The sequence below is a fragment of the Perognathus longimembris genome, chromosome 15, assembly GCF_023159225.1.
Source record: "Perognathus longimembris pacificus isolate PPM17 chromosome 15, ASM2315922v1, whole genome shotgun sequence".
In the NCBI taxonomy this organism is placed as follows: Eukaryota; Metazoa; Chordata; class Mammalia; order Rodentia; family Heteromyidae; genus Perognathus; species Perognathus longimembris.
The window spans coordinates 59,528,812-59,554,756 of NC_063175.1; the positions used below are offsets into that span (position 1 = coordinate 59,528,812).

At 47.4% G+C, this 25,945-nt stretch overlaps 1 protein-coding gene across 2 annotated transcripts in view; it reads right to left on the reverse strand.

The window, feature by feature from the left end:
* Slc66a2 (solute carrier family 66 member 2) overlaps window positions 1-19,922 on the reverse strand; it is a 34,932-nt gene extending 15,010 nt beyond the window's left edge. The window contains exons 1-4 of one of the 2 annotated variants that reach the window (XM_048363701.1): window positions 18,603-19,922; window positions 16,939-17,282; window positions 13,057-13,190; window positions 7,570-7,623 (exon numbers count right to left, since the gene is read on the reverse strand). In XM_048363701.1, coding sequence (XP_048219658.1) covers window positions 7,570-7,623; window positions 13,057-13,190; window positions 16,939-17,141 — 391 coding nt within the window. In that variant the 5' untranslated portion in view covers window positions 17,142-17,282; window positions 18,603-19,922. Of the gene's footprint in view, window positions 1-7,569; window positions 7,624-13,056; window positions 13,191-16,938; window positions 17,285-18,602 lie in introns of those variants that run through there. The other variant, XM_048363702.1, reaches the window with a different exon arrangement.
* Window positions 19,923-25,945: the final 6,023 nt, after the last annotated feature.

Below are 25,945 nucleotides of genomic sequence, written 5' to 3' on the forward strand. Positions count from 1 at the left end.
TGCCACCAAGGAAGGGCTTGTTTCTTTCAGATTCCCATTGCACCCCACAGCAATCCACAGCCACAATCTCCAAAGTCTCTGATTGCCACATGGTGACCTGCATACCTGTGGCATGGTCACAAACAACAGGGACCCAGTGGCCACTTAGGATTCACATCCTAAATCTGGGAATGTGGGTGCTTAGAGAAGTTCACACCAGAGCTACCACAAATCCTGACCACTGGGTCTATTCTCCAGGGCACGGAAGGAGCCAGGCCACCTTCAGAGACTGTAGGATGCCTTCACACTGCCCACCCAAGGCCAACTCCAGCACAGAATGGCACACATTCACCCATGGGGAAGACACACCCTGGAACAAGGGGTGCTGGGCAACCATCAAGCCTGAGTGGAGCTATGCGTCCGGGATGCCTGAAGTAATGAATGGAGCTGTGTGTCAGGGCACCTGACATGACATTGGAGCTGTGTGTCTGGGACACCTGACATGATAGCAGACCTAGGCAGAGCTATGCCTCCAGGATGCCTGATGTGACGGCGGAGCTGTGCCTCCAGGATACCTGAAGTAATGAATGGAGCTGTGCATGTGGGGTGCCTGACACGACAGACCCAAACTAGCTGTCATGATTCTTGCCAACAGCCGTGGAAGCATATCCAATATTATTCTTATTGTATCCTTAAACCAGACAGAGACAGGCAGGTGATCTGGCTGTGGACAGGGCAAGGTCTCCATGGTGTCAAAAGATGTCTCCAAGGCAAGCAAGCACTGGTGGCTTCCTCCTTCAATCCTAGCTACTTGGAAGTTTGAAGCCAGGAGGGTAGTGGTTGAAAGCCAGCCTAGGCAGAAAAGTCCCAAGACCACTTCTCAATCCATGGCTGAGCACCACGGTGTGCTCCAGTTACCCCAACCTCCATGGGAGGCTGAAATTAGAAGGATCTCAGCACCAGGTCAGCCCAGTCAGGAAAGTCTGCAAGACTCCATCTCCACAAGGGAGAGTAGGATGCAGTAACACCCTGTGATCCCAGAGATGATAAGAAGACCAGAGTAGGCAGATCGTGGCTGAGACGCACACCTAGACAGAAAGTGAGATCCTGCCCTAAAACCAACCAGTGAGAAACAATAACAGAGGTATGGCTCTGTGACGAGTCAGCCCAGCAATCTCCAGGTCCTGATTTCAAACCTGAACCCAGTACCACCAAAAGGAGAAGGGGGGGCGGGGAGGAAGAAGGAGGAAGAGGAGGAGGAAAGCAGGAGGAAGGGGAAGAAAGGAGAGGAGAGGAAGGAATGATGGAAAGGATAGACTTCTCTAGTCAGGGGAAGAATCACTGTGCCAGCTGCCCCAAAATTTCTTTTCAAAGAAATGGGGCAGATTATGGTGTACATTTGCAAAGCCTGCAGCTCCTGCCTGACACCAAAGAACAATCTTTCTCCTGCCCCAGGGTCAGACCAGCATGAGGCATAAGCCCATCTGGACAAAGAATACAACTAACTCCAATGTAACTAACTCCAAATACTGAGTGCAAAGAAGATATAGATTCCATGTCGCACTATCTATGTTGGTTACACTTAAATGATATTTTTGGCATCATGTGAAACAACTATAACTGGTAAGTGCTACCAAAATCAACCTTAACACACCTATGGGATAAATCTTAAGCACAGAGCACTGGAGGAATGTTACCCCCAAAAGACCTTAGTCATGGTGTGTAAACAGCAGGTCTGTGTCACTTGGGCCATGATTTGTGCCCTCACCACCAGTGCAGTGGCTCCAGGAGTGGCTGTTCAGGAGCAGCCAGTATTTTCCCTCTGCCTATCAAACCTACCCTGGGAAGAAGCTCCACTGCAGGGGCAGGGCAGAGGTACTGGGTGCCCATCATCCTGGCTTCAGTTTGCAAACAGAGGGTAGGAGCTCTATGTCAGAAGGAAGGGACAGATTGGGAACAACAGATAACCTTGCCAGGGTCCATCTTCGGAACATGATGTTGTCCTAAGGGAGCATTTCTGCCCTTGCCTCCAGCTCCAGAATGGTGTCTAAGGTTCCACCCTGGGGTGAGGATGAGAGCAGAAGCTTTCCCTAAGGGACAATACTTAGAATAGATTCTGGGGAAGTTCAGCCTCAAGGGTGCTGACAAAACTATGAGAAAGGGGAAGCTTGTCACCCCCATATCTGGTAGTACAGAACCAGGAAGAAGAGAGGCAGCTAACAAAAGCCATTTTGAAGGAAGAGCAGTGATCAAAGACAGCCTCAATGACCATCTCTGTCCACTGAGGAGCAGTATCTGGCCGCAGCATGACCAAAACCATCACAGCAAACACAGTAGGCATGGAAGGCAATAGCTGGGTGGTACAAATTGGGACAGAACACCCAGAAACTTAAAAGGGATGAGGGACCAGGGAAAGCCAAAACCCGTCACAACTACCTGCAAGAGGTCAGGCTCAGACTCTCCCATGCAGCCACTGTCCAGGCGCCACTGTCCCAGCCAGACACATCAGAGTACCAGCAGACAAGCCACTCTCCTCCAAGCAGGAGATCACTGGCCACAGCTGCCACAGTTTGAACCTACAATGTCCACTTTAAACAACAACAAAAAAAAAAAAATGGAGGGGGAGGGGGGAGGGGGGAATGAGGGAGGAGGTAACAAACAGTACAAGAAATGTATCCAATGCCTAACGTAAGAGTAAACGCTCTGTATATCAGTTTGACAATAAAAATTTAAAACTAAATAAATAAATAATGGAGATATGCCAAAGGCAGGAAAATGTAATCCATGAATGGTTGGGTGAGCAATAACAAAGTAGGGCATGATGGACACACAATGTCTCTGATAAGATGATGGACTTAAGAACAAAGCCTGCAAAACATTTGGGCCAGAGATGTGGCTCAAGTTGGGGAGCACAAGCAAGTCAAGTGAGAACCCAAGACTCTGAGTTCAAAAAAAAAAATCCCCCAAACAGCTATTTTATATATGTGGAACGAATTAAAGGAACCTAAAATAATTAGAAGGGGGCAGCACAATGAGAGCATCTCACCAAACAGAAAGAACATCAGTACATGCAGGAAAATCAGGAAGAACCTAGTAGGAAATCAGGGGACCAAAACTATGACTGAAATAAGATTTGAGATATGAACTAGACAGCAGACCTGAGTGGACAGAAGATCAGTGACCTTAAAGATGGGTTATGGTTATAAAGCTTGAAGAGCAAAGAAAACAGAAGAAAAACAGAGCCTCTAAGAAACATGGGTCAAGATCAAGTACAGCAACATATCATAACCCGCACACTGAAGGAAAGGAAGGAGCAGGAAATGTTCTCAAGAGATTGTTACTAAGATGGATGAAACTAGTAACCCACACATCTAAGCAGTCCAATTAACTCCAAGTGCAAGAGGCAGAGATCCATCCACACCTTGACTCCTCACAGCCTAAATGCTGAATACCACAGGGCGGAAAGGGATCATGAAAACAGCAGATGGAAAGTGACTTGACACAATGAAATCCCAGTAAAATTAACCACTGACTTCCCAGCAGATATCAGAGATTAGAATGCCTAAGGAAAAAAGGACTGTTCGCCTAGATTCTTAGAGCCAGCAAAGCTTATCCTTGAAAATAAGGCCAAAATAAAGACTTCCTTCTATAAATAGGAATTGGGAGAGTTTATTGCTATCAGGAATCACTGAAGTTGGTTCTCCGTGCTGAAAGCAAGTGATATCAGTGGTAACTGGAATGCACAGGTAAAAAACAAAGCATGTAGATAAGGCAATTGTGTAAACCGTTAATAGTATACAAGTGCATGCTGATTCTTCTTTTAACTGACTTTTTTTTATTTTCTTTTGTGCCAGTCCTGGGGCTTGGACTCAGGGCCTGAGCCCTGTTCCTGGCTTCTTTTGCTCAAGGTAGCACTCTACCTCTTGAGCCACAGCACCATTTCCAACCTTTTCTGTTTATTTGGTGCTGAGGAAACGAGCCCAGGGTTTCATGCATGCTAGGCAAGCACTCTACTGCTAAGCCACATTCTCAGCCCCATTAAATGACCTGTCATCTTAGCTACTCAGGAGGCTGAGAGTTGAGGACCACAGCTTGAAGCCGGCCTGATCAGGAAAAGCTATGGAACTCTTATTCCAGTTTACCACCAAAAGCTGGAAACGGAGCTCACAGATGTGCCCAGGCCCTGACTTCAAGTCCAGGATAAAAACAAAACAAAACACCACAGCCACAGAAAATAGTATATATTGTATTATTTTATTCTGGAGTCTTCAATATGTAGACAATATAATCAGTAGGAGCAAAGCCATTTTGGAGAAAGAAGACTGCATTAGTAACAAATCCACACAAAAAAATACAGACAGGCAGAAATGGTAAATAAGGGTAATATAACAATACTACAAGAATTATGTTCTCTTTTCTTTCCTTCAGTTTTAAAAGACATTAAATAATAATTAGAACCATACACTGTTAGATATGTAACACACAGAGACAAAATGTATAATAGTCATATATAGTAGAAAAAAAAACATATAAAAGGAAGGATTAGAAGTACAGATGGGTAAGATTTCTTTTCTTTCCTTTCTTTTTTTTTTTGGATGCTGGTCCCAGGGCTTGCACTTGGGGTCTGGGTGTTGTCCCTGAGCTTTTTAAAAAATATTTTTTATTGTTATTGTTAAGGTGTTGTAGAGAGGTGTTACTATTTCATAAATCAGGTAATGAGTACATTACTTTTTGGACAATGTCACTCTTTCACTGAGCTTTTTGCTCAAGGTTAGTGCTCTACTTGAGCACTTGAGCCACTGCTCTACTTTCAGTTTTGGGTAATTAGCAATAGGAATCTCATGGACTTCTTTGCCTGGACTGGCTTTGAACCATGATCCTCAGATCTCAGCCTCCTTCCTGAGTAGCTAGGATTACAGGCATAAGCCACCAGCATCTGGAAGTAAGATTTCCATATGTCACCAAAATTAACATAAATTTGAATGACTTAGCATTAGAGTAACTACTAAGAAAGTAACTTCAATGGTAAAAATCACTAAAGGAATTAAAATGTTATGCTAGGAAATATTCACTTAATACAAAAGAAGGCAATAAAATAACAGTTAAGGAAAAGCTATGGGCATGTAGGAAACAAAAAGATAGCAGGTGTAAATCCAAACATATCAAACCTCAAATATGAATCAAATAATTAGGCAAAAACTGACAGACTAAACTTAAATCCCTATATGATGTCTTACACAGAATTCAGATTTAGAGACACAAAAAAGTTAAATGAGAAGGAAATGATTAACCACTCAACTAGCAACCACAGGAAATCTGTAGCAACACTAGTACCAGAACAGCCTTTACAATAAATAGTACCACTAGAACAAAGAGTGACAAATCCACCAGGAAAATACAATAGTCACAAATGTATATGTGCCTAACAGCCGCCCCAAAGTACATGTGGCAAAAACTGACAGAAAGAAAGGGGAGAAAGACCATTTAAAAATAGAGATTTCATTTACCAGCTTTTGTAATGGATGCAGCAGTCAGGCAGATGAATAATTAGGAAAGAGAAGACTGAAGAACACTATAAAACACTGACCAGACATACCCCTCACCTCTACTCAACAGCAAACTCTTCTCAAAGCCAACTCTTCTCATGTCTACACAGACAGACCACACGTCAGCCATCAAAACAAAAGTTCAATTTGAAAGTATTGGAATCAAAATATGTTCTGAGATTACAATGGAATTAAAGTAGAAATAAATAGCAGGAAGAAATGTAGCAAGTTCATCAAGATGTGGACATTATAGCATATTCCTAATTGAAAAGTGGGTCAAACAAATCTTGAATGAAATGAGAAACTACTTTAAGGTGAATAAAAATAGAAACACACAATCAAAGCTCATAGTGCATTCCCAAAATTACTTACAGAGAAATATGGCTGTAAACAATTACATTTCAAAGTAAGAAAGAACAAAATCAGCTGGGTGCCAGTGGCTCACACCTATAATCCTAGCTACTCAGATTTGAGGATCTTGGTTAGAAGCCAGCCCTAGCAGGAAAGTTCAAGAGACTTTTTTCTCCAATTCACTATTAAAAAAGAAAAAGGATAAAAGCTAGAAGTAGAGCTGTGGCTTAAGTGGTAGAGCCCTAGTCTTGAGCACAAAAGCTCACAGATGGCACCCAGGCTCTAAGTTCAAGCCCCAGGACTGGCTCACACAAATACACACACACACACACACACACACACACACACACACACACACACACACACAAGAACAATCAACCTAACCCCTAATAAAAAGCTGGAAAATGAGCCAACTAAACCCAAGAAAGCAGGAAAAAAAATATTATTAGAGTATAAAATAAAAATATTAGTAAAAAATTATAAACAACTATTAGAAAACAAAAAAAACAGAAAAATCAAATTTTGTTCTTTACAAAATAAAATTAACAAAATGAACTAGAGTGATAAGAAAAACAGGTTTCAAATCACCAAATGAGAACAAAAGAAAGATCATTGTCAAAACTTGCAACAATTAAAAGGATTACAAGAAACTAATACAAAATAGATAACTTTGATGATGTGAAAAAAAATTCCAGCAGGCAGACAACTGAAACAGACTCAGGAAGAAACAGAAAATCTGGGTGGAATTGTAACAAGGGACTGAATTCCTAACTTTAAAACTTCCCATAAAAAAAAAAACCCAGGCCCAGATGAATTCACTAGATAGTTTAAAGATGAATTAACTCAATTCTTCACACACTCTCATGTCTTAACTTATTTTACAAAGCTAATATTTAGGATAATACAGTCCTTATAATTAGGATATATTTTTTAAAAAGTCATCACAAAAACTACATACCAGGACAGGCACATGGGGGGGGGAGGGGGCGTGGCTCATGTTTGTAGTCCTAGCTACTTGGGAGGATTATCGTTTCCAGCCAGGGCAAAAAGTTTACAAGCTCTCAGGCCATCAGAAAAAGTTGTGCATGTTGGTACATATCTATTATCCCAGCTATGGCAGAAGGATAAACAGAAGGGTGTCTGTGTAGACTGGTCCAAACAAAAAGCAAGACTCTATTAAAAATCATGAAAGCAAAAGGGGCTGGGTATGTGACTCCTTGGAAGAGTGCTTGGCTCTGTGGTAGAGTGCTTGCCTAGCATGCACAAAACCCAGGGTTTGAGCTTCCACATTGCAAGGAAACAAAGTTGCAGGATACAAAATCAGTATGTAAAAAAAGCAATGTTATTTCTACAAAGTAGCAATGAAAAACTCTTGGTGGAATTAGAAAAACAATTCCATTTTCAACAATGTAAAAAAGAATTAGTTTGAAATACATTTCAAGTTTACAATCTGAATTTTCTCCACCCACCCATCCTTCCTTCCTTCCTCCCCCCTCCCCCATGCCCCAACAGGCTCTACCTACTTTTTACTGAAGCAGCTCTGCTATAGCTGTGAGTGGGCTGTGGACAAACCATGCTCCGTGAGGCGACTTGCAGAAAGGTAAGCGTGGATGGGAGGACTAGCAGAGGAACAAGCTGCAGGCAGTAGCACAGAGCAAACAGCAGTGGCAGCCTCATGCAATGTAGTACATACCCAGATAGGGCCGCCTGGGGGGGACTTTGAGCTCTTCATCCTTACTGTCTGCAGCTACAGTTAAAAGGGGAAAGAAGCAGAAAGAAAGAAGACAGAACAGACTGGTTTAAATGTTGGTAAACTGTCATTGCACAGCAAAAAAACCCAAAACATTGGAACGGAAAGCCACAAGACTTTTATTACTGTGCATTCAAAAATTCCCTTTCTAAGCTATTTTCCAAGCCTACTGTCTTCCAAAATTCAGACAATGCACAGGAGTAAGGGGAAGAAGCATTAAGTAAAATGTAAGCTACCAGTTTCACTCCATTCCTAGCACAGGAAGCCACCGCACTTGCTGGAGAGCAGCATGCCAGCCCCTTTTCTCTATCCCCAGAAATTCAAGCACACTGTGGTAGAGGCCAGTTCACCCAGAGCTCGAAGGTCTCTGCAGGCTGCTTGGGAAAACTGTTCCCAATCACATGCAGTGACATGCCCACTGTCTATGGACAGCTGGGTCAGCACATGAACTTGTCAGCAGGGGGCACACACTCTGTCTGAGCAGGAGTCTCCTGAAGGGCAACCCAGGACACCAGAGATACCTGGCCCTGGTTCAGTCTCCCGGCTAACACTGCCCCAGTATAGCTGCCAAAGGCCCTCCAGGCCAAGGTGCCTCTGGAGCAGGCAGAAGCCTCCAGCAGTTTGGGGTGGAAGTGAGCAAAACAGAGGCTTGATCACAGGTTGTCTGCCCTACCAGCACACCGGACTTTAAAGTGGAAATGGCACAAGTAAACAGCTAAAAGCAAATACTACATGACCTTGGCTGCCTGGATTTGGCAGACAAACCACCCAGGTCACAGCAGGCAGTGAAAAGAGAAGGAGGGACCAGGAACAGTCTCTCATGCCTATAGTCCCAGATACGCAGGAGGCACAGATCAGGAAGATGGCAGTTTGAGGTCAGGCTGAGCAAAAAGTTAGCAAGACCCCATCTCAACCAAGAAGTTGAGCATCACCCTAGACATTTAAAGGCACAGGTATGAAGATCTGGTCTGAAGTTAGTCTTGGACCAAAACACAAGATCCTACCTAAAAAGTAACTAAAGCAAACAAAAGTAACTAAAGTAGCTCAAGTAGTGGAGCACCTGCCTAGAAAGCTTAACTCAAATCCCAGTTCTGCTGAGAAAAAAACTTTTTAAATAGATAAAGGGGTTTTGGAAAGAAGCTACAGACCCAGACTACTCAATTTTTTAAAAGATGATCAAAAACACATTAATTAAAAATAACTGATAAAAAACTTTCAACCATCACAGTGTGCCTGTGTCTGGATGCCAAGCCAGAGAAACAAAAGTAGCCAAAAAGTTAGAAAATGAACTGGATAGACACAAGGTTTGTAAGCACAAGGTTTGAAGTGTCAGATGTGGATCAAATTCCAGTTACAGGTGGGTTTAATTATGCTGTCCCGACTTTTATAAATGCTACAAATTCTGTGATAAATTTTATCACTGATGGGCTGGGAGTATGGCCTAGTGGTAAAGTGCTCACCTTGTATACGTGAAGCCCTGGGGTTCAATTCCTTAGCACCACATACACAGAAAAAGCAGGAAGCGGTGCTGTGGCTCAAGTGGTAGTATGCTAGCCTTGAGCAAAAAAAGAAGCCAGGGACAGTGCTCAGGCCCTGAGTTCAAGCCACAGGACTGGCAAAAAAGAAAACAAAAATTTTATCGCTGAGACTCAAAATGAAGGTACTCAAGTGTCAGAGCACCATCAGTGAGGGTTAAAAAAGACCAGACAAAACTAAAACACATCTGAGACAACCACACACTCATCCCCTAGTGATCCTCCAGAAAGACACCTGGAAACTCTGTGGAGACACCCCTGGATGCCTGAGCTTCTCAAACCCCAGGAGCATCTACCTCTCCCACTCCAAACTGTACATGGGCAGAAGAGGGGAAAAGTTTATGGAATGAGGTATATTTTTAGTTTGATTCCAACTTTGAAAAATATACAAAGTTTGTCACTGCCTGTAAAACGAAAGAACCTGGAAAATGAAATGTTCAAAGTTGTCAGCTGGGGGGTGGGGTACTTTTATTTCTATTTTATATTCCTCTGCCTTCTCCAAAATGTCTCCTGAAAGTGTGCACTTATGTTCAAACAACAAATTACATCATTTCTAATTAAACCTGCCCTTCCATTTATGTTTCTGTTATCTCAAATTAAAAATTATTGACTATGCTGGGCCCTAGTGGCTCACACCTATTCCTAGCTACTCAGGAAGCTAAGATCTGAGGATCATGGTTCAAAGCCAGCCCAGGCAGGAAAGTCCATGAGACTCTTATCCCCAGTTAACCACCATAAAACTGAAAGTGGAGCTGTGACTCAAAGTGGTAGAACACTACCATGAGCAGAAAAGTTCAGGGACCGCACCCAGCCCCTGAGTTCAAACCCCCCGAGTGAAAAAAAAATTAGTAACTTGCAACAATTCAAATCTCTATTAGATAGCTGGAGACTTTTTAGCCCATCTGGCTATCCCATGGGAACACCAAATATGGCCTATTCAAAATCATCCTCATAAATTATTCTTAATTTCAGAGATAGTTTGCCTAGATTTGTGCCTCCAAGGCCCAAGGCAGCCCTGCAGGCTGCATTGTTGGTAATACTCAAGAGCATGTTTGAAACCAACCACCTTCTCTGGGCCATGGAGCTTCTGGCAGGACAAGGGGCTGTGTTCTCATCCCCTGTCTTCCCGGGGACCATGCAGCCAAAGGACGGAGGCCATGACTGTGGACTGAGGCCACATCCGCCGTAGCCCTTGGAAAGAAGCCAAGCCACATATCTCATTAAAACTACACCTCCAAGGATGGTGGGGTCAGTATCTTCTTTATTTTAATTGTTTTATTACTTGATTTAGTATCTTTTTTTTGACACCTTCACTAAGCATTTATTTTGTGCTAGGCTCTATGCTCAGCTCTTCCACATATTAAATACACACTTAATTTTCACAATAGCCTCCTGAGATAATATACTCTAAACATCTCGTTACAGATGAGCAGACTGAAGCTTACAGGAGATAGCCTATACCCATTTACTTGTAGGGAACAGATCACATTCAAACCCATGACTCCTCTGATAGTCAGCCACAGATGAGGAAATTTATTCCAGGTACTTCCTCATATCAGGAATAAAGGGAGGGGAAAGAGAAGTACCATCCGTGGCCAAGTAAATATCCTTTATTCTTAAATCTCAAAGTATAAATTCTGAAATGAGACATAACAAATTCTATTGGCTAAAATTCTTCAGGAAAAGAGATGATATGAAAAGCTAAGCAAATATTGGAACCTGACTCAAAGCAGACATGCAACTAGCCATTGTGGCTCATGCTACTCAGGAGGCTGAGATCTGAGGATGAAGCCAGCCCTGGCAGACAAATTCAAGTGAGTCATCTCCAATTGATCAGCAAAACCTGTAAATGTTCTGAGGTACAGAGACAGGAGACTGTGCAAGAAGCAAAGCCACAGTGTCCACAAAGAAAGCTCTTTACCTGAACAGACCCAAACCACTGCAAATCCTTGATAACTCTGGCATAACTTAGGCCTACATCATAACAGGAAGGCAGAGACTAGACACTCAGAGAAAGACATCGGTAGGAAGAAATGACAAGAACATGTCAGAAAACAGACACCAATGGACATCTTTGTAGTTACAGTCTCATCAGAGTTGTTTATCAGAACAAGAGGCTGACCTACTTTCTACAAAAATGAGATGGTGCCATTTCTCTAAAATAGGCTCATATAGAAACAGAGAAGGGGGCTGGGGATATGGCCTAGTGGCAAGAGTGTTTGCCTTGTATACATGAGGCCCTGGGTTCAATTCCCCAGCACCACATATGCAGAAAATGGCCAGAAGTAGCGCTGTGGCTCAAGTGGCAGAGTGCTAGCCTTGAGCAAAAAGAAGCCAGGGATAGTGCTCAGGCCCTGAGTCCAAGGCCCAGGACTGGCAAAAAAAAAAAAAAAAAGAAGAATAAACAGAGAAGGATCTTGTTAATGAGAAGAAAACAAAAACAAAAACAAAAACATGGCTGGTAATGTGGCTTAGTGGTAGAGTGCTTGCCTAGAATGCATGAAGCCCAGGGTTCAATTCCTGAGTACCACATAAACAGCAAAAGCTGAAAGTGGGGCTGTGGCTGAAATGGTAGGGTGCTAGCCTTGAGCAAAAAAGAAGATCAAGGACAGTACCCAGGCCCTGAGTTCAAGACCCAGGACTGGCAAAAGAAAAAAAAAGAATAAAAACATACAAGCACTGCCTCCCCAGTAGTCCCTGTACTAAATAATTCTCAAAGCAACCACTGAGATTAAACACACACATACACACACAATCACACATGAACATACACACACGTGCACACACACACACTCAGATAAATACCAAGAGGAAATTGAATGTGGTAGTGCACAGTCACAATCCCAGTACTGAGGAGGTTGAGGCAAGAAAATGGAGAACTCAAGGCCACCTTGGGCACTTTGGTGGGTTTTTTTTTTCTCTAGAGGTAACAAAGGTTGTTACAGAAAGGGAAGAAAAGTGAACAAATGCAATCATGCTACCCAGCATATAGTATGTGGAAAATGACCTATGTAACTTGTGGGCAGGGATGAGAGTGGGAAATTAGGGGAAGGGGAAGGAATAGGTGATATGTACAAAAAGAAAAATGTACTCATTACCTGACATACAAAATGGTAGCACCTCTGTACAGCACCTTAATAATAACAAATTATTTTTTAAAACAAACAAGAAAATAAAAAGAGAGAGAAATGGCTAGAGGCCTGGCTTACGCCATGGAGCATCTTGTCTACATATGTGAGGCCCTGGGTTAAATCCCCAATACTACAAAGAGGCTCAGGTAGGAGGAGGGAGTTGTTTCAGTTAGAGGAAAAAAATAAAAGGAAGGCTTTAACCTTCCTACACACAAGAAGCCCATCAGCGTGCACATTCACTACAGCATGTCTGGTTAGAAGGGACACTTGCAAAGGAGAAGGCAAAATAGGAAGCACTTCTTGTTTAACGGGCAGCCTGGATTTGGGGGATGGCTTCACATGCTAAGCACAATGGGTCCCAACTATACCCTACACTGGCAGAGCACGCAGAATCTACCTGTGCTCTGGGACCTGGAGCACCCATGCATCATTTTGGATATACAACCAACAAGGTATGTGAGAAAGACGGGTCTGATGGTCAGGGTATGCATATAAGCAGTCTTCTCCAGCTCCGTCTTTCTGAAGTTATTCTGAAGTTCATGAAGTTGTTAATTCCTCATCAAGACTCCTGCACAAAACTCTTATCTTGAATTATTTCACACTGAAGCACCATTTAATCTATTGTCAGTTATAGATAACCACCATTTAGTGAAATGGAAGCTGCTTAGATAACACTAAAGTGGCTTTTCTTTCATCAAATGAACAGGAGGCGTTTTGTTTGCTGACTTCGTGAGACTTTATTTCAGAATGTGTTCATCACCCACCTGCAAAGGAGCGGCGTTTTATGTTCAGCTCGTTTGCCACACGGACTTCAGTGCAGAGCTTCAGCATCAGGAGCATGGTCAGGATCATGATTATGCTCTGCCACAGGAGTGGAGACTCAAAGTGCCTCCCAAACCTACGGAGGTAAGGAGAGTTAAGAAGGAAGTGGGATAGGAGGCCCTGCCTGGGGAGGCATCCCTAACATAGCCCAATGCAGAGGAGCGAGTGGGCTCAACACCAAATCCCCACATATCACCAACAAAAAGAGAAGGCAGCCAAGGGAATGGCTCAAACACCCAGGGACCCTGCCTGACTCCTGGACTCCTTGCCTATTGCCCCCTCCCTCTTCCCCTCCCGGCTCCTTGCCAGAGGCTTCTAGGCCTTCCTGATCTTTACCCACTTGGGCCTCTCACCAACTTGGCCATAGGTTTTACCCCTAAAGGGCAAAACCACAACCCAGTGATGGGCACAGCCTGAGGGTCTCTACCCCTGTCCATCAGACCACCATGGGAACTATGACATTCCAGACCTTACTGCAGATTCAATCCTACCCCAATCCTACCAACCTGGAATAGGATTCTTGGCTAAAATGAGCTGTATAGTTTGGCTGGGAAGGTAGTTAGCACACTGAACTCAGACCTACACACAACAAAACAACAAAAACCTAGGAAGGGATCTTTCAATTAAGGAGATAAAAGACTTCTATAGTGAAAACTACAACACATAGAAGAAGACACTAGACTACAGAAAGACTTCCCATGCTCATGGGTTGCAAAAGTAATATGGTGGAAATGGCTATACTACTGAAAGAAATCTATAGATTCAAGACAGTCTCCACCAATCACAATGTTGATGGCCTTCCACCCTCCCTCCCATCTACGGGTCCCTGAAGATACTAGGATACTGCAGCCCAAAGGAATCACACTGTGGGTACATGCAAAGTCTGACCAACTCTAGCATTTGGTGCTACAGAGAACAACTTCTGTAAGTTCCAGAGTAACATAAAAACTCAGGTGGAAGAGAAACTATATATGTACTACCCTATGCAATAGGAGGCTGCTATCTTGGTAGCAGAATGTTACCACGGATTGGATACAATCTAGAATCTAGGCCAGCAATGGCTGAGGCTGAGCATCATGGCCTGTATCCTATCAGAGTGAGACCCAACAATTTAAGTCTTGGAGATCCAGAGGCTCCAAGTACTGGCCAAGTACTCCAAGTACTGGTGTATAGGTAGTCCACCTATACACACACACACACACACACACACACACACACACACACACACCACACCATCCCCTCTCCAGCCCTATATGTAATATGCAAGAAGCATTCATTGGTTATAAGGATTCCATGATCCTTACTTTTCTGACAACACAAATGCCAAATATGTGTAAATGGGCAGGCATTTCATGGAGTGTGACCTTCTGAATATAACAAAATGATGAGAATCCTAAGGAAGGGCAAGAAAGTTACTAAGTTTCAGAATTAGCCCCTTCCTGCTCCACAGCAGTGCTGGGCCTAAGAAGAGGGATCCCCAGTCCCCAGGGGGAACAGATGCTTCAAAGGAACTGAAGCTCTGAGGGCTGCCATCCCAGCAAGCATGAGGCCATCACAAACCCCAATGCTGTCCTGGTGGGAGCAGCTCTGCTCCACCTGAAGCCTACCACAGCCTGAAACTGCCCTCCTTCCTCTACCCTGCCCAACCCATAACCATATGTGCACATGTTCCATGCATTGCTCCTGCTAGAAACCTGCTGCCTCAGGCCAGGCCTGCACCTAGAAAATCCTTAGCCCCTGTGACATCAGAGTGCTGATCTGAGAGGTCTGGACAGGAGTTGAGGCTACTAGAGGCGGAGAGGCACAGAAAAGTCATGCCCTCACCTTGGAGCAGCAGGGTCTCTAAAGAGAGGAAGCAGTATCCTGGAAGCTGCTCAAACTTCTGGTAGCCTTCATCCCGTGAGAGGCAAGGAAGATGCAACCCAGGCAGACTCCAGGAGAGGCTAATTGTCCTCTGCCTCTCTCCTCCCAGCCTCCTAGATCACACTAGGGAACAGTGTCCTGTGTGTTCTTTCAAAAGCAGCCACAGAAGGCCTATGTGGCTTGGGGCAGCTGGAGGTGTGGTTTTGCAGAAAAGGATACTGTAGACAAGGGGTGGCATTCAAGGAAGACAGTACCCCCCCTCCAGAAGACTGCTCACAGTCCCAATGCACCACTCCACATGGCCTCATTTCTGGAAAATGTCCTCATTTCTGACTTCTCCAAACCAGATGTTCAGTTGTACATAAGATGTTTTATTTTCTTTTACAATTTAGAGGGAGAAGCCCTCCATGTAGAAATTTTCCCACATGGTAGTCCAATTTCAGGCAGTTTTCCATTACTCTGGAAAAAACTTATTCCACAACCCTAAAAAGTAAGCACAATGTCCCTTAACAGGTATAAACACCAATCCTGCGCTACACTGGGCGGCCTTTCCAAGGGCATGTTCCTGCCCCATGTGTGCAGAGTAAACAACAGTATTGCACACAATTATATTTAGAGACCTGCTTCCACTTAACCTAAGACTTAATTAAGGCCATGTCAATGATACCGCGGAAGCTAGTGGCCTTAAAACTGGGTGGAAGGAAAAATAGGCGGATGGGGGGCGGGGGGAAAGTGAAGTTTTCCAGCTTTTGTTTAAACAAAAATGAGAATCACCGATACCTTCCTTCAAAGTTGCCTAGCCCAGAGACAAACTTCTGGGTGAAGTCCTCAAATGCTGCTTCCTCAAATACTGCAGTACTGACACACATACACACACACACACACCATTTCACCACCCCTCAGAGTCAAACTGTCACTAGCTCACCTCCTATGATGCCCAAGCAGGGACAAAACCAGAAACACAGTCTATCAACGAGCACAGGAGCCCAGAACTGCAGCAGTGGAACTTCCTGTTCATGAATCCAGTGAGACACATTAATCATTTATTACTTAATGTAAATTGCAACGTCACTAAGTTTGACTTAAAGGATAGTAAAAGGCAGATACATGATTTCTCAGTCAAAGTCTTTTTCTCAGAAAAGTAAAAAAGAGAGCTCTTCCACTGGACACCTGGGCCTTTCTTCCTGGACTCCCACCCAATCCATGATCTCATGAGAACTACAAGGCCTTCCTATGGGCTTGAAGGTCTCGGGATCATCCTGCGGGAAGAAAAATCTTTCTTTTAACCCTAAGATGACATTATAATGTCTCTTTTCCTTTTCCCTGAAAACTCACCCTCTCAAGTCTGTTTGGCTTCAGCAAACTGTTAAGATTAGTTGCAATTTCCTTAGCAGAATGCAAATGGTAATGGGAAATGGGTCCAAGAAGAACAAGAAAAATAGTTGCCCCTGAACTCTCATTGGGCAAGTCTGACTTCCTACTTAAGAAACAAAACCAAGAACAACAAAAACAAGAAAAGCTTCCGGTACACACGCCCAAGAGGGCCCTCCAGTACTATCCTTGCTTGCTTGATTTCTCACCCTAACACTGGAAATGAGAGGGCAAGGAACTAGTCCTGGGATGCGCGCGCGCGCACACACACACACACACACACACACACACACACACACACACACACACACACACACACACGCCACGTATCAAATGAAGTAAGCAGGTCCTCAATGAATAGGCAGACCTGGCGATTGTATTTAAGACTGGGCTCCGACCAGTCACGTTCCCAAGAATCTTATCTAAATTCAGTGACTCCGCCGAGCGCGAAGCTGCCTCCGGCGGGGGGGGGGGGGGGTGCGCCAGGGTCCCGCGGGCGCGGCGGCGCCCGGCCGCTCGCTGACACCCCCACCCCACCCTTCGGGCAGCCCCCTCTGGGAACGCCCCAGGTAGGAAAGTCCCCAACTTACCAGAAAAGTATCCGTAAGATGTTGGCGACCAGGAGCACCAGGCACACGTGTGTGGAGAAGCCGTCGGCATTCTGCGTCCTCCGGATGTCCCGGTACTGCGGGATGTAGGGCACCACCCCTCCGAAGACCAGGGCCCCGGCGGCCACCCAGGACACCAGCTGGTGCAGCGGGACCAGAAGCCAGTCCAAGCCCGCGGCTTCCATGCCCGGCGCCCGGGCCCCCTGCGCCTCGGCTGACGTCGCCCGGCCGAAGCCCGCGCGCGTTCCCCGGCCCCGGAGCTCGCGCGCGGCCGGTCACCTCCACATCGCCGCCGCCGCGCCCCCGCGCGATCCTCCACGGCCCCCCTGGCGAGAAAGAGCGCCGGTGAGGAGCGCGGAGACGCTCGGCCGCGCCGGGGCGGGGCCCCGGGGCGGGGGGCGCGGAGGCCGGCGGCGGCCGAGGCGTGGCGGGGGCGCGCCGCGGGGCTGGCGGCCGGGCGGGGCCCCTCCTCGGGCCCGGGGGTCCTGGGGGCGGGGGACGCACGCGAGGCCGGCGGGGCTCAGAGCTGGGGACGGGGCGGGGGGCGCCCGGCGGCGGGGCGGGGGGCGGGCGCGCGGCCGGGGGACGCGCGGCCGGGGGCGGGGCGGAGGTGCGGGGAGGAAGCGGGGCGCGGCGCGACGGCGTCCCGGCGGGGGCGACGCGGCCCGCACCGGTCACCCGTGGGGGAGGGGCAGGCCGCGCCCCGGGCGGGACGCCGCGGCCGCGCCTCGGGCCGGCCGCCCCGGTGAGGCTCCGTCGGGATCCCAGCGAGGGACGGGGCGGCGGACAGACCTGCGCCCCGGGCCGTCCACGCCGCGCCCGTCGGTCCGTCGGTCCCCCGGCCCCGAGAGCGCCACCCCGGCCCGCCGACGTCACAATGGAGGCCACGCCCACGCGCGGCCCGGCGGGCGCCGCCGCGGGGTCCTAGCGCGCGCGCGGCGGGGCCCGCGAGGCGGGGACGGGGGACGGGGGTCGGGCGCCGCGAGGGCCCGGTGACCCGCGAGGCGGGGGCCGGGGGCCGGGCCCGGGACGGGCGAGGCGGGGACCGAGGACCGGCGGGCGAGACGGGGTGCCGGGTGGCCGGCGAGGCGGGGACTGAGAGGTAGCGGGGGGGGGGGGGGGGGGGGGACTGGACCCGCTCGTCTCGGGGCCCCCAGCGGCGGGAAGGGGCCGGGAGCATTCCGCTCGTCGCGGGAGGGGTGCCGGGGACGCCCCGGGGTGCCAGGGCGCGCACGGCGGGGTGCAGGGGGCGCGCACGGCGGGGCGCCAGGGCACGCAGGCAGTTTCAGGGGCAGCACGCCAGGAGGGGTGCAGGGTTGGCGCCGGACCACGGCGAGCCGGAGATGTGTTTACTGGGCACTGGAGGAAGTGCCCGTCCTGGGAAGCCACCCCTCGGGTGGGGGGGGGACTTGACGTCACCCGGGAGCCCCTTAATCCAGGGATTGGAACACCCCTATGAACAAACTGTGGAGTTGGAGACCCCTGTCCCGCCCGCCCGCTGGCCGCGTCCGGAGGCCGCTGAGCCCTGGCGGGGAGGTGCCGGCCATGGTGGGGTGGGCCACCCGGAAAGGGTCACTACGCCTGGGTGCGCCCCGGAACCGCGGCTCGGGGCCGTTATCGCCGCCTGAGGTTCTGAAGTCACTCACAGTCAGGTCTGCCACTGGGTCATTTGGCTGGCGTGGTCACTCCACAGTTTGCCGAGCGTCCTCCACTGCGTGGCCGTGGAAGGCCAGCCTTCAGAGTGCCAGTGTACGGTGCTCCTGACCTCGGGGCGAACTGGTGCAATGAGATCGCTGGAGCCAGAGGACCCCAATGGCCAGCCTGCCTGCCTGCAGTCCCTGGTCAGGCTCTCTGGTGAGAAGGGGACAGCAAACACAGGAAGCTCCACCTTCACCAGGCTCTGCCTGACAGCCCTTTGGCAGAGGGCAAATATTACAAGGACGACAAGCCCAGGTTACAAGGACGACAAGCCCAGGTTTGGGGGGGGGGGGGGGGCAGGGCCGCGCAACTCCAGGGCACATCTCATGAGTCAGTCTCTTCCGTCTATAGCTTTCAAATGGCCTAGCCTCCCACTTGCCACCTGGTTGGTTTTGTAGGAAATCATAGGAACACAAACAACTGCCAAACAAAACAAGCTTGTTGAGCATATTCCCTGGAACAGTACTTTGTGTACCCAGCACTACAAACATGCAGAGAAATGAACATAGAAAGGAAGGAGCTGTGCCCGGGCTGGGAGAGGGAAAGTAGGTATTCCTGCTTAGCTGTATCTTCCCCAAGCTCCAAAGCCTCTAGAATGTTCCATTTTAGACTCTCAGTGCAGCTGTTCACCTTGTTTGTCTTGAATATGAAGAGGCTGTGGAGGCTACTGGAGTGAGTTGGTGGCCCCTTTCTGTTCGACACTGATCAATAGTCACCTCCAGGAGCCCAGCCAAGTGGGGCCCAAGAGACCCTGCCCCCAAAGGCATCCCCAGAGTTGCCTTGAACAGCTGGAGTCTCGGATCTAAGCTCTAGGTCTAGTACATCTGTGAAGCAGAAGAGCATCCAGCTTTTCAGTTGCTTAGCTGGATCTGGCTCCCCCCCCCCCCCCCCCATTCCCAAGGGAGGGCACCATGCTGTTGTGCACAGCTAAAGCTTGGCTCCAGAGATGTCATGTCTTCAGTCCTGCAACCTGTGAGTGTTACCCTGCTGGGAACAAAACAAAACACCTCATTTTTGCAGATGTAATTAAGGGTATTGGGATCATTAATCCAAGACTAGGATTATCCAACTAACAAAATGAGGCAGATTTGGCCACATACAGAAGAGAAGGCATGTGAAAAATGGAACAGGAAAGACTGAGTATGTAAACTTGACAACAGAATCAATGCAGCCACAAGCCATACATTGGAAGAAGCAAGGAATACATTTTCCCCTCTGGAAAAAGAAAGAGCTGTCAACATTCAGTGCCAGCCTATGAAAAACTGCCTTCAGACTTCTGGCCTTCAGAACTTTGAAGGAATGAACTTCAACTGTTGAAGCCACTGAGTTTGTGGTCATTAGTTACAGGAGCCACAGAAATTCCCACAAAGGCCCCACACAAATAGCTAACAAATCACCAGAATTATGGTAGTGAGGAAGCAGAGCTACTCCACAACTATATTTTGCAGTACTCTGTTCAGGAAAAGGAAGCCAGGCAGGCCTACACAGGGAGGGTAGTACTCAGAACCTGAATGCCTGTGGTGGCCATCTTCACAAGTAGTGTAACAAATGCTTCTAAAGAATGCATTCATGTTGTATGAGGGAAGAAAGTCATTAAAAAAAAAGAAGGGGCTGGGGATATGGCCTAGTGGCAAGAGTGCTTGCCTCATATACATGAGGCCCTGGGTTCAATTCCCCAGCACCACATATACAGAAAATGGCCATAAGTGGCGCTGTGGCTCAGGTGGCAGAGTGCTAGCCTTGAGCAAAAAGAAGCCAGGGACAGTGCTCTGGCCCTGAGTCCAAGGCCCAGGACTGGCCAAAAAAAAAAAAAAGAAGACGAAGCAAACACCAGTGACCTTGCTCCTGGGAGTTGGGGCATTGCCACACTACCTTCCTCTTGAGGAAACCAAAGAAAGGTGGTTGGAAACTGTACTTGGGAATGTGGGTCCTGGTGAAAATACTACCAATGACAGTTTTATATGCAAGGTGCACATTACTTTGCTCCAGACCTCTCCATCTTCCCAAACAAACCTTATCTCCATTAAACACTCCATCTTCCTCCCCAGCTCCCATAGCCAACATTCTACTCCTAGTCTCTGCAACTCTGACTTCTAACATACATAAACTTATGAGAAAGCATTTCTCCTTTTGTGCATTGTAAGCTGCTACTGGGGCTTGAACTCAGAGCCTTGAGCTTTCCCTTGGCACCCTCCTCCATTCCAGGGCTGGTGTTCTACCCCTTCAGCTTCAAATTTGCCCTCCTATTTCAAATTTCCTTTTCTGTCTTGCTAATATCACAAGCACAATCTTCCAAGGTTGATCCTTGTTGTAAGGCATCATATGTGGTATATTCCAGAATGTACCACATACATGTATTTGCATATTTATTTTGTTTATCCATTCATCTGTGGATTGACATCTGTGTGTCTGCCCTTTTTAATTATTGTGGATAGTGTTACTGTAGATATAGGAGTGAAAATATCTGCTCTGCTCAAGACGGCATTCGCTCTTTTGAGTAGTTCTTCCCTAGGCTTGCTGTATCTTACAGCCATTCAGTGTTTAATTTTTGAGGAATTTCCACACTTTTCACAATGGCTGCACAATTTGACGTTCCCACCAACAGCACACAAGACATCTCTAGCATTTGACATTTTCTATTTTTTATCAGAGCTATCCGTAGTATCCTATTATAGTTTTGTCTTGCAGTTCCCTAATTAGAAATGCTAAGCATCTTTTTGGGCTTACTGGCCACTCATTTATCTTCTTTGGAGAAATGTCTGTTCATCTTTTCCTTTTTGGTGAGTTTGTTTGGATTTGTGGTTTCTGCTGTTTTTGTTTTTTGAATTATAGGACCCCTTTGGAGATTCAGAATATCCATCCCTTATCAGATATATAATTGGCAATTTTCTCCATTCTGTGGAGTTACCTTTTCATTCTGTTGATAGTGTCCTTTGAGGAACAAAAATTATAATTTTAGGAAGTATAACTTATGGGAGCGCCTATGCTTTAGGTATGGTATCCAGGAAATCACTGCCAAATCCAAATCATTCCCTCTAAGTCTACTCCTAGGATTTTTATCATTTTAGGTCTTTTTAGACTTAAAAGACCTATTTTTAGGTCTTTTATCCATTTGGCTTTTTTTTCTTCATAATAAAAGTACGATGTCATTCTTTTGCACATGGACATATAGTTTGGAAATTATGTGGTTTTATGCCAAAGAGAATTAAGTCATACATTTTATAAAATAAATGCATAGGAAAAAAGATGAATGGATATTCAGGGCCAAATGTTCAGTTACATCATTTCATCTGAGGTTCCAATTTCTGGCTTCCAAAGGCAAGTCTGTGAGCCAAGGGGCCCTCCTCGATCTTGGAGCCAAGGCTATGCAGCAGCAACTTCTCCCTGGTCTCTTTCCTGCTGGTCCCAAGGCAGTGGAGGAGGCACCCTTGGCTTCTTCCACCTGCTCCTGGAACTGTCGGATGATTTCATTCCCCCATGTGTCAAGTAAGCAGGATATTTGGCTAACACGGGCTATTGTCCAGATTCACTGGATGTAGAACATAATTATTATTCCCTTTCCCAATGATGACCTTTAAGCACCCCTCTGTGCAAAACCTTTCCTAGCTCCACAGGTGAATGGAGGACATGTTTGTTGACACCTCACTGAATGCCTGGGAACACTGTGGCCCCACCAGCACCACACCTGCATCTATCAATGGTCAGGCAGCATCTTTGGAGGAAGTCCCTGGAGTGTGTAGTTTATAAGCTCTCTGAGTGGTCAGGGCACAGCCAGCCAAAGAGCTGTGCTGAGATGCATCTTTTTTTTTTTTAATGGTAAAGGTGATATATAGAAAGTCTACAGTTAAGTCAGGTAATTGTTAGGTTTCTAAAGTAGGTAGCCAATAATGAAGAATGCCATGCTGTATTCAGGCAGGAGAGAGAGTTTATTACCTAACTGCTGGCCTGTGGCCAAGATGATGGCTAGAGAGAGGGGGTGACCCCTGACCCCAGCGAGGCCCTGCCTTATCTAGGTATGGGGCAGTGGGTATGGCCAGGTGGATTAGGATGTGACCTCAGAGAATGGGGAAGTAACTGCCTCCAAGTATGCTGGTTACCCAGGCAACTGGGTGGAGACTTAATTAGGTGGGGGGCACTTGCATGGAGCCCTCAGAGTCAGACCTTACAGTAATGAGTTCATATCTCATTGAACAGTGTCACCATGTCTTGTGTCCTCCCAGTTTGTCCCCTCTCTCTTCCCCCTAAGTTGTACAGTTCATTTTGAACATAGTGTCCAGTGAGTATCACTGCTGAATTGGTCCACGCTTTGTCCTACCATGTCTGTTCTGAGATGCATCTTAACACCTCACTTTCTCAACTATGATCAGGGCCTGTCTCCACTATTTATTTACAAGGCTGCATCAAAGACTTTGCTATCCCCTACAATGACTCCAATTTTGGAATCTTCTTTTGAAAATGTGGGGGACAGTGTGCAGTACGGGGTTTGAAGTCAGGGCTTTCTTTGTGCTTGTTAAGCAAGTATTCTATCACTTGATCCACTGTTCCAATCCCTTTTTGTGTTGCTTGTTTTCAAGATAGATCTCATTTTCTGTCTGAGCCTACGAGGATCCTCCAGTTTGTCCCTCCCTTTGTTGTGGGGAATGTTAGCATTTCCCTAGCCTCAGGTCCTCAGCCCCTCCCACTAGCCCCCAGATCCACCCATACCTAAGGAGCCACTCCTACTCACTACCTACCTACTTCCCCTTTACCCCCAGAGAGAAGCTGCCACCTGGATAAGGTGCAGATGCCATGTAGCTCCCTCTCTCATGGGAACTATGGCCCCACTAATAAACCTTATGAACCTTCTTCTCCTGGCTGTGATTATCTCCACATGGTCCTCTGGGATGGCCAGGATATATCCTTTCAGGAAAGGCATGTGCCAATATATCCATCCACTGTGCTTCTCTCATAGCTACAGAGACAAGGTAAATAGCACAATAATTAAGATGTAGTCTTAGGGGTATTAAGCCCAGGCTAGCCCCAAACCTCAATTCCCTGATTTCTTAACACTAAGTAGCTAGGATTACAAGCTTGAGCCAGCATACTTAGCTTCTCAAAATGTGATCCCCACCTTGTTAGCATCCCCCCACCCTCAGGTCCTCAGCTCCTCCCATTAGCCCCCAGACCCACCCATACCTAAACTCGCTGCCCTAAAGCTATAATGGGCCACTCCAATGCACCATTCAGACCTACCTACTTCCCCTTTAGCCCCAGAGATATATAAGCTACCACCTGATAAGGTGCAGAAGCCAGCCATCATGTTGGTCGCTCTCCTGTGGGAGGTAGGGCCCACTAATAAACCTCTTCCTCCTGTCTGTGACTATCTCCATGTCCCCTGCGATAGCTGGGGCATATTCTTTCACACCTCAGACCACCTCCAGCTATAACGCCTCTGTTTTCCTTCTGTTCCCAGCTCAGAGAGTGACCTTGACCCCTCTTTAAGCCTCCTCCCTTCATGAGCCTACCAGGCTTCCTGAGGCATGATCCTGGGTTATCTCCAGACCACCTGAGAGCAGACCCCTGTTATCTGCTCAACCTTCCAGGCTTTGTGGGCCCGGGGATCTTCTCTGTCACCTGCTCTTTCTGCATGCCAGCAGACCCTGCTCAGGCTGGTCTGGATGCTTGGAATAGAAGTCCCTCTGTGGCTGAGTCCGCTCCCTGGAGTCTCCTAGGAGGCAGAGGCAGGTAAGACAGAGGCTCTATCAGGTTTCGCTTGGAGTCCTGACCACAGCAGTCCAGGCTGGGCTCCCTGCTTGTTAGGTTCTATTACAAAATTACAACCATGTGTGCATTCATTAGTTGAAGACCGGCACCTCTGGTTCTGACTGATCTGGCTCTGGGTGCCAGTCAGTTCAAGCCTTCTGTAATAGGGAGGTCAGATCTGGCCAGTGCCATCATTAGCTGTGGAGGAACTTCAGGTGGACTCCAGCTCAGATTAGAGCAGAAGCCAACTCCATCTTCACTAAGATCTCCCCCACCCTATCCAGGGAAGTTCCCCTTTGCTGTGATAAGATTGTGTAAACTGCTTGACCACCTGAAGCATAGAAAGTTCAAGGAACGTTCAAGGTTAAACCCGTGCCCTCCTATGAGTAGGCGTATCCACCTGCATCATGTGAGCCCCGCCAAATCCATGCGCCAATTCTAACTAGAATAATAGGTTGGTTCAGACAGATACTATGAGACAGACTGTAACTCTATTGGCCACCTGCGTGTGGCCTAGCATGCTCTGTGTTGTATCTTCATTGGTCACCTGCGTGTGGCAAGTTTGACTGTGATGTTTGCCTTATAACCAGGCTGAAAGGCCACACACAGATACCTGGTTCCAGCTCCTGAGTCTGGGCCCTGACCCTGCACACGTGGTCGGCAGTTTCGGCTCCCGAGTCTGGGCTGCGACCAAGGCCGGTCGGTTCACTTTTTGTTTACTTTTTACTTCCCCAATAAATCTGTCTTTTTGTCATCTTGTAGCTGGAGACTGTGTGGTGGACTCTTGGGGGAACCAGGAATACCCTCCCTTGAGGGGGGACCCCGTTTCATTGTAGCGAACCCCCACTCTACTTCACCTTCCTTTTTTGCTGGTAGCAAGCATCAGAAACAGCAGGCCCAGCCGCCAGCCTAGGGAGAGGTTCCAGCAAGTGAGGACGGAAGTCCTGTGCCCTAAGACAGACCTTTCCTCTGAAATCAGCAGATTGACTGCCTCTTCATGAAACTTTAAAGACAGGGTGTGGTCCTGGAGTTTCTTTGAGAGGCAGAGGGAAGGAAGGCTAGCAGTTGGACTGGTTTCTTGCCTTGGGCTGAAGATGACCTACTGCCCCAACCACTTCCAAGCTGCAAGCACACCCAACACTGTTCTGTTCCGAGGACCAAAGTGTTGGTCAAAGAGGCCCTGAGGGGCTGAAGCCTGGCCAACTGCCCTGCCCATCTTGTCTCTCCTGAAAAGTATCCCCTTCTTAAACTGGCTCAAATGAGTCTCAGTCCTTCAAACTGTAGTGTGTTTCTGACACAAGCCTTGTCCAGCGTCTTTTGTGGGAAGCTGCAGGCTTTTCTCCCCAGACCACCTCCTGCATTCTCACAGCCATTTTCAAAGAAAACCGAGATAGAGGCTCTTGTAATCCTTGCACTCTGAGGCAGAAACAGGAGAGTTGTTCGTTTGTACTCAGCCTGGGCTATAATGAAACCCTGCCTCAAAGCCAGAGCAAGTCAGAGCTGATGGCTTACACCAGTCATCCTAGCTTCTCAGGAGGCTGAAACTTGA